Raw genomic sequence first — 18,179 nt, forward strand, 5'->3', positions numbered from 1 at the left:
TATAAATACCGAAATTCCCTCATTTGTGCTTTTACGCTCTCAAACTTCCTGAAATCCTCTGCCATTGATTTCTAGTGCATTTCTCCTATTCCAAGTCTTCGTCTTTAAATCCCCAACCCAGACAACCCTTTTACTCCGTGCTTCTTTCTCACAATGACGTCCTTCATCTCCAAGCTTTCTAGGGAATGTGACCAACATCAGAAGATTTTGGATCAGAGCTCGATCAAGACCATCCGGTTTGAAAACGACATGAGTACCCAGTACCAAATCCTGGGTCCTCTCTTCAAGGCTACAATACCGCCGACTATCATCGGCCTTCTACAGGAGCACTGCCTAACACCCTTGCTTCAAGGGTTTGAATGGTCGCGATGGGATGCGGCTAAACCCCAGGGCTCCTGGCCCTCGACGACCACATCCTGGGCAGCCTGGGTCGTTCGAATGGAACGACTCTTCGGCGAGCAATGGAAGGCCCTTAGCATCTACGACGCCATCCTCCTTTCGTCTATGGAAATCGTCCCCGACAAGGAGCTTCTCCAAGCCGCTCTGTGCTTCTGGTGCTCGGCCACCAACACAATGGTCCTTCCTCTGGGTCCCATTGGTCCCACCATCCTGGATATCACTGCCATTCTGGGGACTTCGGCGACCGGGATCCCTGTCGACGCGACCCTCTCTGGGCATCCGTCAAATATCGACCTGAAAACGCTCTTCGACCGTCGGGCCTTCGAGACCTTGAACCGTGACGGTCATATCCCGTCGAAGGAAGATATTCAGAAGCTCCACAAGAACTTCTGCAATTACAACACCCTCTATCTTCACTTCGCCGGCCGAGGAGAGGAGGACCTGCGAGAGGGAGAGCATGAAGCCTTCCTCTTCTACAGGTACAACAAATACATTTGTTGTACCAAGTCAAACAAGTGTTTGGTCGAGAACATGCCGGTAGCCGAAGCCCTGGCTAGTGGTCACGTCTTGGCACTGAGTTCCAACATTCTCGCCCAACTTTTCCGCTGCCTGGCCGAGGCGACCCTCCACAAGGTCGACCCACACTAGAATGGTCATCTCTGGGTCTTCCAACTCTGGTTGCAGGTATACTTCGCCTCCCTTCGGCCGGCCATAGCTGAATTCTCACCAACAGAGGCGCTTGGACCTCAACTGGCCTCTCGACCGACACCTCCCCATCAAGCCGAAGAGGTATTTCGGTACCTCTTCTCTCTCGACGACTTATCCAACGACGAGTTCCTAATATGTCGTCGTCGAGACTATCCTTCCTTCATCAGGCTGCCTACCTCCCCATGGAGCGCGGAGGAGGACGCCGATCTTCGTCAGACCTAGGGGTCGTTTGTGCTTGCTCGCGACCTCCCTCTCGGCTGTGATGGGAAACGATCAGGTTGGGAAGTATATCATCCGAACTTCCTTGCCCGACAGCTTGGCTACCTTCAGGGCTGCCCTATCCCCCTTCTCTCCTCCCGAACGGTCCTAAGCCGTGGACGCGAACCTCGTTCATCTGAGAAGGAGTGTAGAACCGCCGTGAGGGAATTCCAAGAGCGCTGCCAAAAATTCCGCCTTCGACCAGCCACCCCAGAAACTCATTGCACCGACACCTTCGGTGAGTGGTGGGAAAATTACACCCAAGAGTTCTTTAGTGCGCCGGTCGAAGATGTGGTGAGCAGACTCTTCGGCGACCGACCTAAGAAGGCATCGGCCCCTCATACTCAAGGTACCTTTTCCATTTTCCTCCTTTCCATCAACCTTGCATATTGATTTGCCTTACTGAATTGTCTTTATCTTTTTAGGTAGTTGGCCTTTGAGAAAGACGAGGCAGTTGCCGCTGCCACGGCCGGGAAAAAATCGGTCGTGGCCCAAAAAGACAAACCCGTTGGTAGGGCCGTGCTGATCAAACGGCCTCGCCAAGAGGCCGAGCTGGCTGTCGAGCCTTCCCCGCCTGCCAAGCGGGTCAAACAAATGGCGAAGAAAGGTGCACGGGAGATCTACGTTATCTCCAGTCACACGACGACTCCAGTGCTTCTCCTTCTCCCACCGCCGGCCATTCTGGGGTCGAGAAACAGCCGGCTTCGGCCGCAGAGACGGCCCCAGCGCGGCCTGCCTCTGTGGCCGGCGCATCAGTTGTACCTCCCTCTGTCGAGAAGGCACCTGTCTCACAACAGGCGGTTTCTACGACCGAGGGAACCTCTCCCAAGAATCGAAAGCCCTCGGTCTTCGTGTTGGAAGAGAGTGAGGGGATCGACGAGGTCCCGCTGGTGCATCGTCCTCAAACTCGTCGACAACCTCCTCCAGTATCCGAGATGGCGGTTCAAACCAGCCCCTCCTCGACTAATCGTGGCAAGCGCACGGTCGAGGAACCGACCCCGGTGGCCGATCCTCTCGTTCCCTCTCAAGACCAGGACGTCCCTGCCTCCTCTGAAGCAGCTGCGCCAGTCGGCCCATCGGCAGCCGACCGTGGCAAACGGCTGCTCGAGGAACCCGAGGCCACGGCGGAATCGCCGGTCCATCCTCAAGACCAAGGCTTCCACATTCCTCCACAGGAGGTTACCTCGGCTTTTGTAAGTACCTTCAATTGTCTCCTCCTGATTGCTTTTCTGCTTTAGAATTCTAAACAAGGAAAATACTAAATGTCAGGTGCCTGTACATTCTTTTCACCGTCAATTCTATGCGCCAAAGGGCGTTATCTATATTTCCTGGCCGCCTCAGTGGCCATCAAACGTAGATAACCTCCATCGACCGCGTGAAGTGAGAAGCAATCTGAGACACTGGGCTCGGCCATTGAGTTCTTTAGGTTCGAGCAACGACCCTGGGGACATGGCCGAGGTCTCCTCTCGGCAGGTACTTGAGCGCAACGGTCTTGATCTGCTCGGCGTGTGTCTGAACGACCTTGAAGCCGACGGTCGCCTGAGCGGAGATGCCATTGTTCAGGCATCGTCTGCCTTGGAGCGCGTTCGGGAGACATTTAGTATCTTCCAGACTGCTCTGAAGGCCGAACAGGACCTGCAAGCCGCCACGGCCGTTCAAGACACCCTCCGTCCGAAGATTGACGATCTACGGGCAAAAGGAGAAGCGTTAGCCGAGCTCGACCGTCAGATGGCCGAACTAGCAAAACGCCGGTCGGCCATAGCTTCTGAGCTTGCGAGGGACTTCGAGTCAGGCGGGAAGGATCGCCTAACTGAGTATGCGGCGGCCAAAAAACGGGTCGAGCGCCTGAGGCTGGACAAAAAGAATCGGCAAGCCAAAGTCATCATGGCCGACGTGCGGTGGTTGGAGTTTAAGGCTTTGCTCAGCACTCTTCTTCCCTCGTCTCCTTGAATGTATTCGACCTACTCATTTTTATAATACCTATCAATTTTAATGGAATGATTTTTTTTTTCTACTGGTACAACAATTTTTTTTTATTCACGCATTTCCCATGTGACCGGATAGTATTTCTTCAAGAACTTCCCATTAATCGGTAATTTGTGAACTACTCCAGTCCGGTCTTTAAGATGATACGCCCCTTTACCGTATACCTTATGCACAATGAACGGCCCTTCCCAATTTGGCGACCACTTGCCGAACCTAGGATCTTTTATTCCTACGGGCAACACCGTTTGCCACACTAATTCACCCTCGCCGAACGTTTTCTGTTGTACCTTTTGATTATAGGCTCGCTCGGCAATCTGTTTTTGTGCCACCAGTAAGTTATAAGCGTCAAGTCGCGCCTCTTCCAAATCTTCTAGTTCCTGTCTCATGGACTGATTATATTCGGCGCTAAACAAACTACTTTGTTCAATTAATCGCAACGAATTTATGCTCAACTCGACTGGTAGCACCGCATCGTGTCCATAGGTCAATGCGTATGGGGTTGTTGCAGTCGCCGATCGGGGCGACGTTCGGTATGCCCATAATGCCTCGTTCAACTTCAAATGCCACATGCCAGGCCTTTCTTTTATTATTTTTTTGAGGATGCCAATCAACACTTTATTACTTGCCTCGGCCTGCCCATTCGCATGTGGATAATACGGTGTGGACTGTTCCAGCCGAATTTTTAAACTGGCCGTGTATTTTTTAAACCTTTTGGCTGTGAAGATTGTTCCATTGTCGGTTATGATCGTTTCTGGCACACCGAATCGGGTCACAATGTATTCCTCCATAAAATCGCAAACTTCTTTAGATGTTAACTCGGCATATGATTTTGCTTCGACCCACTTAGTAAAGTAATCAGTTGAGACTATTATCCATGCATGCTTAGCAGCTCCGGAAGTCGGCGTGATTTTGCCTATTACGTCCATGGCCCATCCTCTAAACGGCCATGGCTTAATGACCGAATGTAATGATTCGGCCGGGACCCTTTGTATAGGCCCATGGATTTGGCACTGGACGCATCTTCGTGCAAACTCGATACAATCTTTCAGTAATTTCGGCCAAAAATAGCCGTGTCGTCGGAGTAGCCATCGCATTTTCCGTCCGGATTGATGAGCTCCGCAAATCCCTTCATGAACTTCCGAGATCGCCCGAGCACCCTCTTGGGGGCCGAGTCATAGCAGTAGTAATCCATCCTCCCCTTTTCGATATAACTCGTTCTGGTACTTGACATAGTTCGTGGCGTGAACTCGTGTCTTGCGACTATGTTTTCCATTGGGATTGTCAAGGTACTGCATAATGGGTTTTCTCCAATCATCTGGTATTGCCTCGACGGTGCAAACCTCTATAGTATCTTGTCGGTCTAACAACGAAGGTAAAGACATGACTCGAGTGCGTATTACATCGTCGCGCCGGAGAATTTGCTGGTTGACCAAGGCCGGGTATAACTGTCGTATCACTGGTATCTCTCGGCCTAGTTTGCCCCCCAGGAGTTGTGCGCCAGAGGCAATTTGAGCTAACTCATTTGCATCGGTATTATGGATCCGGGAAACATGCTCGAACGTAATACCGTCAAAGGACTCGGCCAAATAGCTGGCAACCATGTGGTAGGGTGCCAGGGTACAACTCATGCAACGAAATGATCCATTAAGTTGGTTGATCACAAGTTCAGAGTCACCGAGTACGAGGGCACGGGTGGCCCGCAAGTCATAAAGGAGGCCAAGGCCGATGATTAAGGCTTCATATTCGGCCTGATTATTGGTACAGTCAAAATCCAACTTAAGCGAAAAATACCAACGATCATGATTAGGAGATTGAATGACAACTCCAACGCCGGCCGAAGATGAAGTACTGGACCCGTCAAAATACATCGTCCAATAGTTGTCACGTGCTTCAACCATGCCGATTTCGACATCAGTGTCCTCAAAACCATAGGGGGAAGGATGGTGAGCCAGGAAATCAGCCAATGCTTGGCCTTTGACAGCTTTCTGAGGCACGTATTGTAGGCTAAACTCGGACAACGCGATCGTCCACTTCCCAATTCTCCCTTTTACGATCGGCCGGGTAAGCATGTACCGGATGACATCGGTCTGGGCAATGACTTGTGTGACCGACGGAAGCATGTAATGCCGGAGTTTAGAGGCGGCGAAGAACACAGCAAGACAGAGCTTCTCCACGACGGAGTAATTGATCTCCGGTGGATTAAGATGTCGACTGAGGTAAAAAATAGCCTGCTCTCGCCCGGCATCATTGTCTTGGGCAAGGAGGCAACCGATGGACTCCTCAGCAGCCGAAATATATAGTTTGAGGGGTTTACCGCGCCGAGGTGGAACAAGAACAGACGGCGTTGTGAGGGAGACTTTGATTTGTGTGAATGCCGCCTGATGCTCGGTCGTCCACGCAAATGTATCCGAGTCCTTAAGTTTCAAAAGCGTTGAAAACGCTTTCATTTTTCCTGCCGAGTTAGCTATAAATCGGCGGAGAAAATTTATCTTGCCGAGTAAGGACTGCAGTTGTTTCTTCGTCGTTGGGGGTGGGGCAGTGATGATTGCGCGAGCCTTATTCTCATCGACCTCAATCCCACGATGATGTACGAGGAAACCAAGAAAATTCCCGGCCGATACACCGAAGGCACACTTGGCAGGATTCATCTTGAGGTTGTGCTGACGCATGCGGAGGAAAGCCTGTCGGAGATCGTCCAGATGTGTCTGTCGGCGTTTAGATTTGACGACAACATCGTCGATGTAAACTTCGACGATGGTGCCAATTAAATCATGGAAGATGGTATTCATCGCCCGTTGGTACGTGGCGCCGGCATTCTTGAGGCCGAATGGCATGACAACCCATTCGTAAGTGCCGAGTGCCCCCGGGCAACGGAAAGCAGTTTTGTGCACATCGGCCTCAGCAATAAATATTTGGTTGTACCCAACATGTCCATCCATAAAGGATAAGATCGCATGATTCGCCGCGGCGTCGATTAACAGATCTGAAATCGGCATTGTATACTCATCTTTGGGAGTTGCCAGATTCAGATTACGAAAATCGGTACAGATGCGCAGTGCACCATTTTTCTTCAATACAGGAACGATATTTGCCAACCATTCGACATATCGAGCTGTCCGAATGAATCCGGCTTTCAAAAGTCGAACTAGTTCGTCCTTGACACTGAGCTGTACTTCGATCGAGAATCGACGAGGTGGTTGACGGAAAGGTTTAAATCCGGGCTTAATACGTAATTCATGCTCGACCAGAGTACGATCTAAGCCGGGCATTTCATGATAACTCCAAGCAAAACAATCTTTGAATTCCGTAAGCAAAGTACGAAACTCGTCTTTCATTCGTTGGGGAAGTAACGCACTAATAAACAAAAGTCGTGGGTCATCGGCCGTCCCAACATTAATCTCTTCCAAAGGGTCCTTAACAAGGGGCCGATGATCTTCGAGTTCGGCCGGGGCGGCTCGAATTTTATCAAAGGATAATGCAGGCCCATTATCTCCCTCAGCAAGGAACTCAACGAGGTTGACGCCTGAATTTGGTTGTTTAGATATCGTATACCAATGGGCCAGCAGTCGTTCCATAGTAGATGAAACCGCGGCCCTGCGTGTTTCCCGATCGGTGTCAAACATCGGCTTCGGGGAGAAAGTTAGCTAATCCGAGTCTCGCCGAATCCTGCTGGACAGTCTCGGCGCCAACCTCGATAGCTTTCTGAACGGAAATTCGAGTCGGCCGTCCCTCTTCATTAAAGCCTTGCAAAGTAATGTAGCCGACATGATCGTCATAATACCGCGCTTGGATCATGTTAGCTTCAAAGGGCTGGTTATCGGCCGGATGAACAGTAACCGATTTGCCGTCCCAAAAGACAAGCACTTGGTACAATGATGAAGGAATACAACTGGTTTGATGAATCCAATCTCGGCCGAGCAATGCATTATACTCGGTTTTTGAATCAACCACGAACAAGGCGGTCATATGGGTACGACCGGCGATATTTACAGTTAACGGTAGGACACCTTTGGTATGGGATTTGTCACCCACAAAACTACTCATTGTGATTCCTGACGGAATAAGCTCGTCATTTGAACGGCGCAAGGCCTTCATGATGTTCAGAGGCATGATATTAACGGTAGCTCCACAGTCGACAAAAACTTTAGAAACTGGATATCCCTCGATGTGGGCCGTCACATACAGTGGCTTTAAATGGTGAAACTTGGCCGACGATGAGCGAGGGAACAATTCGGCCAAAGCGGCCTTTAGACTATCATCTTTTGCTGTTGACTCGCCTTCAGGAATCGATACAAAATCAACATGGCCGGGTTCCTCGACAACCACATCTCCATCGAGGAAATTTGGTTGAGCCGTGCTTGATTGAAAATCGGCAGGTAACACATGGACCATACTGATTTCCATATTATCCAGGACTGACGGGCCCATCTGGTCGAGACCCTCCTCGTTCGGTTGGTCAGCGACTATGGACTCAGTTGTCGTCAGAGTCGGACAACGAGATTCTTCCGTCCCTTCAATAATGTCACTTGGCGGAGCTGCTTCGGCCACTTGTTGGTTCTGCGTGACCGCCTCAGGTAAGGTCGAGATTGACAATGAACTTGGGATCAAGACCTGAACCTGCTCCTGGTAGTGTAACCGAGCATCCCTAGTGTCGAGATAAGCATCCAGACGGGCAATACGTGCGATTTCATCGGTCGTAAGGCCGAAGAGAGAAACCGCCGAAAATACTTCAAAGTGATACCGTAAATACTGAAGGTCCTCCAGCGAGAAAGGAAGGTCAGCGACATCGATATCGGTATACGGGTCGACTTCAAATCCAAAGACACGAGCTTCTCGTATGTGCTGGAACCTTGCTTTCAATCCTGGATCTGAGGTCTTCTGGATGATCCGCTCAGCATCCGGACAAGTCAAGACAAGATCAATGGTGTCCTGACATGCCTTCGGCAAACCATACAGATCGTTGGCCGAATGTTTCTTATGAAATTCTCGCATATACTCCAAAGACTCCCCAAGGAACGGGGGATGCAAATTCCGTCGAATTTTGACCAAATGATCTTGTATAACTGGCGGGGATAGTTTGCTTTCGGCTTCTTGCCTGAAATGTTCAAGACGTTCCTTCATTTCCCCCGGTCGAATGAGAAGTTTGATCCGTTTATCAGCTTCTTCAAACATGGTCTCGACATCTTGATCGACCAGCCGTTTCCCCTGAGCCAACTCTGTCATAATAGCTGGAGGTGGTCGCTCCTCCTCAGTGGCAACTGTATCCTTCGGCCGCCACTTAGGGGTCAAAGTTTCTTGGGCTGCTCGTCGGCGAGCCATGCAATCTATCCGTTGATGCCGGCGTTTCTCAGATTTGGACAACGCGGTGTAGACGCCCTTCGAAGAATGGTATGTATACCAACGTTGATCTCTAGGCTCGGGAGGCTTGAAGGTTTTTTGACTCCGCGATGATCCTGAACTGCTAGAAATTACGCTTATAGTAATCATCGTCATAGAATGAAGCATCAAAATCGAGGCGCCGCCTGACCGGGGGTGTCTCTTCCATCCGTACTTTAGGACCGAGCCTCTCAAAAACCCCGTGATGTTGGCCTTCCTTGGCTACTTTTTGCCGAGTTGCGGCCACAGGTTGTGAAGAAGGCTTCTCCTCTGGTTCACTGTCGACCTTCGCTCTACATTTCCTGCACAAAACCGCCGTCCCACTATCTTCATCGGTGCTATAATCCATCATAGGTTTGACAATAGCGGGCCCCGTTAAAGCCGTAGGTGGTTTATTTGAACGAAAATCGGCCATGAATCGTGGCCGAACATTCTGATTCCGCGGGCGTTGTGTCTCAACCACTTCAGCCTTGCCTTTCCCTTTGTCCTTGGGTAGGTACGCGTCGACCATGTTTACTGTTGCCGTGGGGAATGGATCAGTATCAACATTCATCCTCTTCTCGGGAAACTTCAGTTTGCCATTATCAATCCAACTTTGGACGTTATCGCGAAATACGACGCAATTGTTTGTCGTGTGTTTGCTCGAATTATGGTATTTGCAATACACCTTTCCTTTAAGCTCTTCGGCCTTAGGAATGTTATGACCAGGCCGAAGCTTAATGATTCTTGCTGACAACAGTTGGTCAAAAATTGCGTTAGCCTTGGTAATATCAAAAGTATAAACCTTTGACGGTTTCGATGTTCCTTCAGTGGCCAAGCGACTTTTGGCTTCTCGAGAATCAACCTGAGTCAATGCCTTGCAAACATATGGCTTATCTATCACTATCTCAGCCGCATCCACACTAACGCACTCATCCTCGGTTGATGCATAATTGACAGTAGGGTTCTTGTAAATCGTTCCCCGAGTTGGAGTCTTCGAAGTCTTTTCCTCGCGGAGCAAATAATCATACTGCTCGACATGTTGGGCTAATTTGTACATATCCCGGAAATTTGCCCCCAAGAATTTCTTTTTGTATTCGACATCAAGGCCGTTCAAAGCAAGCCTGACAAATTCGACTTCGGGTAAAGGCACTCGGCACCAATTCCTAGCCGATTTGAACCTGGTAAGATAATCCATTGGTGACTCATCAGATGCTTGAGCCATCCGTGCTAATGAAGAGACTGACATCTCCATCCCCGGCCGATAAAACTGCTCGTGAAACTTCTCGACCAACTCATCCCAGTTTTGGACGGAATTAGGCGAGAGATTGATGTACCAGGCAAATGCCGAGCCGGTCAATGAGAAATTGAACAGCCGTAACTTGTGGAAATCACTATTAACGTCTCCGCATTGCGCGGTGAAATGAGCCACGTGCTCCAACGAAGACAGGGACGATTCACCGGCAAAAAGACTAAAATATGGGATCTTGAAACCCTTCGGGTATCCAAACGTTTCCACGTAAGCTGGGTACGGATGAATAAACTTGGGAAACTTCGGCCCTTTCTTCATGGCCGAGTCGATCATCCGTTGAACTTCGGTCATATCAACAGGTGTTGCTTCGACCCTCTGGTCGGTCCCTTCTGACCTACTATTCGACCCTCCTCCTTTCTCCAAGTTAATTGGTTTGAGCGGGGCAGGAATGGGCTCGGCCGGTACAATCGGTACCGGGTTGTTTCTTGGTAAACAATGTTGGCGAAGATCGAAAGGTCTGCTGCCACCAACTTGACTAACCAGCATTTCGAGCAGCCTGGTTTGTTGGTCATTGGAACTGAGTATCGCGTCATGCAACTTGTCAATGCCTCGACTAAACGTCTGCTCGACTGACCGAGACTGCTCGTCCAGTCGCTTTCGAAGAAACGACCTTGTTGGTGGATCAGATCCTTCACCACCATCCTCGTCACACTCTTCTACTATCCCTTCAGTGAGAATGCAGGTGTTCCTGTTAGGGACTTCTGGACCGCGGAGTTGACTGCCGAGATTAACTTATCTTTCTCGGCGGGTCGCACTCGTGGACTCAGGTGTCACGGCGCTAAGGGGATTCTGCGCTTGTGGCACACTTTGTCCCGTGCTTTGATTCGGCAAATCAGCTATCGACTTTCCCATAGTGGTTTTCTTTTTTACCGATCGTGTTTCAATTGGCATGAACTTCGTAGTTTAGCACTAGGTCCCACTGGGCGTGCCAAAATGTTGACCCTAGAAATTACAAAGCCTACGTGGCGCGCATGCCGAGTATATTCTAAGCTAACTACGTCATTCGGTGATTGCGGGGCGTGCCAACTCGTCGGCCGAGGCTCGGCCGAGGAGTAAATTTGATGATGCTGCGTTGGGTCGCGCTACTGACTTCTGCGTCTTGCGATTGCGGCCGAGAAAGGAACACGTCTCGGCCTCTTGGGTTCTCGAGCCTGAAGACAAGGCTGCTATTTCTTACAAAGTTCACGAACCGAATTCGGCTTGCAATGTGCCGAATGTAATAACTGTGACACCTCACCTCGCCGAGAAGGCTAATGAGATGACCTCGACCAACAAGGATTCGAAAACCCTTCTCGACCGAGACTTGGATAGGTAATCGACCGTTCTCGCCGCAGTGCTGTTGATGCCAACGGAAGGTACTGCGAGACCGACCGATTCTACGGTGACAGAGCTATCTATGCCGACTTAAGATATCACCGGTTGCTTCCACAGTGCTGTTGATGCCAACGGAAGATGTGTCAGCGAAAAAGGAAAAGAAAAAGATCTCAAGTTGTGAGAGTTTGCGCAGGGCAATTTTGTGTTGATTTGCAGGGGCTTTTCCTGATGCACAGCGTCCCCTATTTATAGTACTGAACTTTGAGTCCGAGTTTAAATCCTACTCGGACTAGGTTTCCCTCTCCGGATCACCTCGACCAGTCCTACATCTACTAGGACTATGAACCTAGTCCTTAGCTAAGCTGGATTAGTTTCCTGGATATCCGATCCCGTCGAGACTCCCCATTGCACTAGGATTCGTCCTAACCGCCCTAGGTTTGGACTCCCACGGGTTGACCGATCCATGGTCCTTTTGCCGCCCGGCCTCCTGGGCCGAGAGTGATCCTACCCTCGGCCCAAACTATTATTTTGGGCCCAAACAATACCTAAAGAAATGTAAGAGTATCTCGATTTGCAATGGATCAATAATTTGGAGAAGCTAATTTAGAATACATCAAGTAAATATCATTAAAAAATTTGTAATCTAATCAACGCCGCCTCTAATGGAGACCGATTGCACAGAAAATAATAGGAAGACGGATAAGAGAAGCTCTCGCTGTTCTACTAAGCTTTAAGACGATAACAACACAGAACGAATAAAAGATGGACATAAAAACGAGTGCTGGAACTTATATGCTACTGTTTCTGTTGCTACTACTGCCGCTGTGAGACCTTTGCTGCTGTATTTTGTTCGGAAATTGGAGAGTGGAAAGAAAGAACGAAAGAAAGGAACCGTCTCTCCCCATTGCCGGTTTGCAAGTCAGAATTCAGGTATATGTGTCAATTGCCATGCCAAGACATTAACATCGGTAGGATTATTACAGGGCGGTGGTAGAGTCAGCTTCATGGTGGTCACCGAAGATGCGTTTCCTGAAGTCAGAGACCATGAGAGGGAGACCCTTTTGAAGGGACACCTTTGGTTGCCAGCCGAGTAAGTCTTTGGCCTTTGTGATATCAGGCTTCCTCTTGTGGGGGTCATCCTCTGTGTTCGGCCTGTACTCGATTTTTGCTTCTGGGTCGATTGTTTCTTGCACCACCTGCAAGCACCAACCAACAAACAAGCGAAAATACTCAATAAATGACGAACGAGAAAATTATTAAGCTGCAACATTTGATTGGATTTCATCTGATCTTAATTTACCTTTGCAAGTTCGAGCATGGTGAATTCACCCGGGTTTCCGAGATTGAAAGGTCCCACATGTTCACCTTCCATCAGACGCATCAGACCTTCCACCTGTTATATATTGCCATACACAAAACGGCAGTGTCATATTACGTACTTTTCAGCATCAGCAGCAAGCAATATTAAACCAGAAAATCACTTATGCAGGGAAGAAACTACTCTCTGCTTCCCAGCGTAACAGCTGAAAGCACACCCCAAATGCCCAACTACGAAGTCTTCTGTCCCAAATCACACTTGCATATACGAAAATATCATTTGCAAGAAAAGTCTGCCGGGAATTGTAGTACTATATCTACTAAAACATATCACTGCCGGGCGCCAGATACCCAAAATTGGACTATTTACCTCCTCCAATATATTTAGAGTAAATTGTAGCTATGGTCCCTTAACTTTAACTTAATTAGAGTAATGATCATTCAACTAAAAATCCATTACCACTGATCCCTCAACTCATTAAAATGTGCAGCTATGGTCCCTGAACTAAAAATCCATTACTATTAGTCTCTTAACTTTAATTCAATTGGAGAAATGATCCCTTAACTTTAACCCAATTGTAGCAATGGTCCTTCCAACATAACTCGTTTTGACAAAAATTTTGATGTAGTTGACGAAAAGGATCATAATTACACACTTTGATGAGTTAAGAGACCCTAATTATATAAATGGTTATTCCAACATAACTTATTTTGACAAAATTTTGACAAAATTGATGAAAAGGACTATAGCTACACATTTTGGTAAGTTGAGGGACCAATGGTAATGAATTTTTAGTTGAAGGATCATTGCTCCAATTTCATTAAAGTTGAAGGATCATTGCTACAATTTACTCATATATTTATAAGCATTTCGTAAGAAACACCGTGAATGACACGAACATCCTGCTTTTATGAGGTTTACTAGTTTTGATTTTGAAAAATACATATTACTCCTCCGAGCAAGCAACGATGGTGCAAGAATACATACAAGTCAACCCAGACTTACCAACATAAGATGGTATTAAGAAATGCATGTCGATGATTACTCGTCATACGAAGAAACTGATCAAAATGCACAACATTGACTAATTTTGCTTGCATCAGTGCTCAAGTGCACCAACATGTGCACAAAAGCATCAATTATATGTCTAATCTGTACAAATTTTGGTTCACAAACCGATTTCAAATGCTTTGTTCCATGCACATGGGCAACATGATATTCACTAATATTTTTTAGTCACAATCTTAGTCTCTAATCTCGCATTATAAACTTTTCACATGGCTCGATACTATAAACCCTAAAAAGAAGGATTCGGAATATAAAAGTAAGTACTGGTTTGGTACCGATGTGCTTTTATAAAAAGTGGGTATAAAAAAAACTGAGCTAAAAAATGTGTTTGATAAACACTTAAAAACAACTTATTTTCATAGTTTTGGATGAAAAAAAAAAACAGAAAACGTGAAGCAGCAAAAATAAGTTTATTCTCACATCAAATGGTTTTTTTTTCAAAGCACAGCAATAACAAACCAACCCAAACCACCAAGCAACAAAGCAAACGTAAACAATACAGACTTCTTAAATACTGTGTTAAAGTAGACTCGCTCACCAGATCGGAAACATATTGGAAACTCCTCGTTTGCTTCCCGTCACCATAAACCGTCATCGGCTCTTTCCTCAACGCCTGCATTATCGCCACCATCCCGCATTTAGCACTAAAACGAAGAGCTCATCGTTTCAGCGAAAGATAATCCGATACACAAGCAATTTACCTGAGCAACAAAGTTACTAACAACGCGGCCGTCATCTATGCACATTCTCGGCCCGTAAGTGTTAAATATCCTAGCAATCCTTACCTGCAACAACATCCGAAGTTTCAAACAGAAAACATTACATCTAAGATTTAAGCAAAAAGAAAGTTCGTGACGATTATAGACTCGTTGTATAGGACGACTGATGTGACTGATAAATGTGATATATGTAACGTTACTACAACGTTCACATCACATTTATTTCGCATACCTAAATGTGATCGGTAAATATGATAAGGGTAAATGTTAACATACCTCAACACCAGCTCCTCTGTGGTAGTCCATGGTCAATGTCTCGGCCGTACGTTTTCCCTCGTCGTAACAGCTTCGGACACCTGTCAGCCATTCAGACAATCAAACGTTGTTTGTCAGGTAACGGGGCCAAAAACTGTAGACCCTGTCAGATCTAGACCTACCCTAAACCAAAGGACACCTGTCGGTTTTACAATCCTGCCGTCCACCTAATTCCTCATTTTACCGCCCAACACCTTTGGTCACGGCGGGGCGTGGAGAACACATTTTAGTCTCCACCGTCCGATGAGTGGACCCGAAAATCACGGGTAATCTCATTGACCGTGGAAACCGGAACGGATCTGAGGAACTTTTGGCCACGTGGGCCTCACTAACCGCCGACGTCCATTTGACTCCTTTAAGAAAAAGACAGGATCCGAAACTTGATTCGAATCGAAGACGCAGACACTCCGACGCCTGTCCCGCGCATGTTAGACTAAACACGCATACCGCCGCTAACGTGCGCCGCAACGACTGGTAGAAACGTCTAAGAAACGGAGAGAAACGAGATGCTGTCGGAAACTCACCGATTGGATTAACGTTGCCCCAGTAGGTTTCAACCTGCGGGTGCTGCAGAGGATCGCCGTACACCTCGCTGGTGCTCGTCAGCAAGAACCGCGCTCCGATCCTCTTTGCAAGACCCAGCATGTTCAGAGTCCCCACCACATTGGTTTTGTGCATCTCCAAAAATTCAAAATTAAGGCCTCCAAATAATGATATCAAAAAATTGAAACAAAAATCGTTCGCATACGTGAATTAAGTCAGTTGAACACAACAGCGTTCCTGTTACCGCCTCGGGCAATTGTCCAGCAGTGGCCTGATCAATTGGTAGACACTGTTGTGTCTCAGCCAATTGGTCAGGTGTGACCGCCTTACGAATTGGCCAAGACACTCTTCTGTCTCGGCCAATTGATCAATGAGTGCAGACCACCTGAACAATTGGCTGAGATAGAATATCCGCCAAGAAAATGTGAATTAGACCAGTTGAAAGAAATTATAGTAGCAAAGGATATAATGGTCTTGACGGGGTTGAATTTGTAATGAACAGGGGAGGCAGGGCAAGCCAGATGGTAGATCTGGTCGACCTCGAGCAGAAGTGGCTCAACGACGTCGTGTCGGATGAGCTCGAATCTCGGGTTCCGGAAATGGTGCATCACATTCTCCTTCCTTCCCGTGAAGAAGTTGTCCACCACGATCACGCTGTCGCCTCGCGCAATCAGACGATCAACAAGGTGCGACCCGACGAACCCGGCCCCGCCCGTCACGACGATCCGGAGCCCCTTTCGTTTCAGCCCCAGTGGCACCTTCCCGCTAGAACCCCAGCTATTCAACCCGAATCTGCGTTCGTAGGCCGGCTTGTACTGGGTCGTCGCCGACGAATCGAAGTCGTACCGGGCGTACTCGTTCGTGATCGGGACGTTGCCCGAGGCGTAAGGAGAGCGGGAGGTGGAGGACGGGAGGATGGTGAACCCTACGGTGGCGATAACAATGCCGACGAGGATGAAAACGAGCCGCTGCTCTCGGAGCAAGTACTGTATCGGGCGGGTCACGGAGGCCCACGGCTTTGGGCGTTTGGGCGAATAGGTGTCCGCCACATGTTGGTCGGCTTCGTGCCCTCGGAAAATCAGCTCCGAACCCATTTGTCGGAACTGTGTCCGAAGAAGCAGAGTGAGTTTAGAGTCTCTGAGTTGGACGAGTTGGAATCGCCGGCAACTCGCTTTGTGGCGGGTTTTTGTGATGCGGTCTCACTCGTGTATGTTGCGGGTATTTAAGCTGTGGGGGAGTCCGAAGTAGGCTCTGGGTTTTGGCGGTAATTACAAAACGGCCCTTCGTGCCTTTTCCTGTTTGAAAAGTAAACGGTTATCATCATTTGTCTAATATACTGATATTTTTTTTTACTTATTAAAAGTTGTAATTTCAAATTATGAGTCGATATCTACATCTTATGATAAATTTATTGTGTGATTTAACTCAAAAGGTAATGCTAGGGTAATTATTATTTACTTTACCATTTATTTTATTTTTATCTTTAAAACTTAAATGTTTCAAGTCATTTTCATAAGTTTTCCTTTAATTAAACCAAAATTTCAAATTATATGATGTGATTATTGATGATTAGACTATAACTTAAGTATTGATTAATATGTTTATTTTTTATCAATGACTCATTATATATATTAAATATTAATAAAATTTTAGTGTACCTAATATTATTTTAACAGAAATCTTTATTTCTTCGTATAAATGTATTGTTATATTGAAAAATCATATATTGCTAATAGTTGGGTGATTTGATGGGTTTTGGGTTTGGTAAATGTATTTTGAATTTTTTTCATTGGTTAATTAACTAATTGTAATTAATGGATTAATAGTGGTAGTCACTAGCTTGCTTGCACTGGGGGAGGCGGATTAGGGTGAATTAATTTTTCAGTTGGATATTTTGACTTGGTTTTTTAAATCATTATGACCGTCAAATCAAGTTCTTCGTGGGCACCGTTGATTTGACTAGATTGAATGTGCTGGACTAGGTTCATTACCCAATACTCATACTTGTTACGAAACTTTTCTACCTTCGTTTTATGTCGAATAAACAAAGAGTGTTACGTATACGGTTAAAAATCCAGTAACTAAATATCTTAGCATGTTACTATAAGGGTCTGTTTGATGCGTTGAATGAGATTGGATTTTAGGAATAAAATGAATTCGGATTCTCATCGGATCCTCGTTGTGAAAATCTTAAAGATCTGTGAATCGTTTTAAATATTTTTATTTAAAATGAAACACAAACAATACTTTATAGAAATTGATCGAACGATATACGATAAACGGACACGATTCACGGATCTTTAGGATCCTCACCAAACAGATCCGATGAGGATCCTATTGGGAATAAAATTTAATTGGCAAGGACACAATAGATAAGATTTGTAACTCATGTATAAAGATCGATTAGATAAACTATTTTATATGAATTCATAATCAATCATATCCAATCATGTTCATCTTATATTTTAACACAACAATAAAAAAACTAAACTCAATGTCGTTTTAATTTATCATAATACATCCTACCAAACAACCAACATATGCATACTAAATTTTTCCAGATCATCGAGGTTAAAACCCATATTCACAAAAGTTCAAAAAAAAAAGAGAGGGAGCACAAGTTCATCGTCGGACATGAGTTGTGTGCAAACTGCCGACATGATGAAAAAATAATAACAAACTGCAAATTAACCAAACCTATTAAAAATTAAGAACTAGATTCTCTCCCCTTATCTTTCCATCCCCTTCCATCCCCTCTTCTTACATTCTTTATTTCTCTTTCTATAAAAAAAAAAAACTAATATAAGATGTTGACGTGACTTAATTTTGACGGTTCAAATAGGAGGAGAGGAAAAAAAAGAAGAAAAAAAGAGAAGAGATAATT

At 46.6% G+C, this 18,179-nt stretch overlaps 1 protein-coding gene across 2 annotated transcripts; it reads right to left on the minus strand.

Annotated features, from left to right (window-relative positions):
• Positions 1 to 11,934: 11,934 nt before the first annotated feature.
• LOC126589272 (UDP-glucuronic acid decarboxylase 2-like) lies at positions 11,935 to 16,501 on the minus strand. 2 transcript variants are annotated; one of them, XM_050254523.1, is made up of 7 exons: positions 15,762 to 16,501; positions 15,277 to 15,423; positions 14,714 to 14,793; positions 14,420 to 14,503; positions 14,257 to 14,331; positions 12,633 to 12,725; positions 11,935 to 12,528 (listed from the first exon to the last, which is right to left on the minus strand). In XM_050254523.1, the coding sequence occupies exons 1-7, from the start codon at positions 16,387 to 16,389 to the stop codon at positions 12,310 to 12,312; spliced, it is 1,326 nt and encodes a 441-aa protein (XP_050110480.1). In that variant the 5' UTR covers positions 16,390 to 16,501; the 3' UTR covers positions 11,935 to 12,309. The 2 variants fall into 2 exon arrangements, with proteins under 2 accessions (XP_050110480.1, XP_050110481.1); XM_050254524.1 differs by having other exon boundaries at positions 15,277 to 15,419; positions 15,758 to 16,501.
• Positions 16,502 to 18,179: the final 1,678 nt, after the last annotated feature.

The sequence above is a fragment of the Malus sylvestris genome, chromosome 11, assembly GCF_916048215.2.
Source record: "Malus sylvestris chromosome 11, drMalSylv7.2, whole genome shotgun sequence".
Taxonomy (NCBI): domain Eukaryota; kingdom Viridiplantae; phylum Streptophyta; class Magnoliopsida; order Rosales; family Rosaceae; genus Malus; species Malus sylvestris.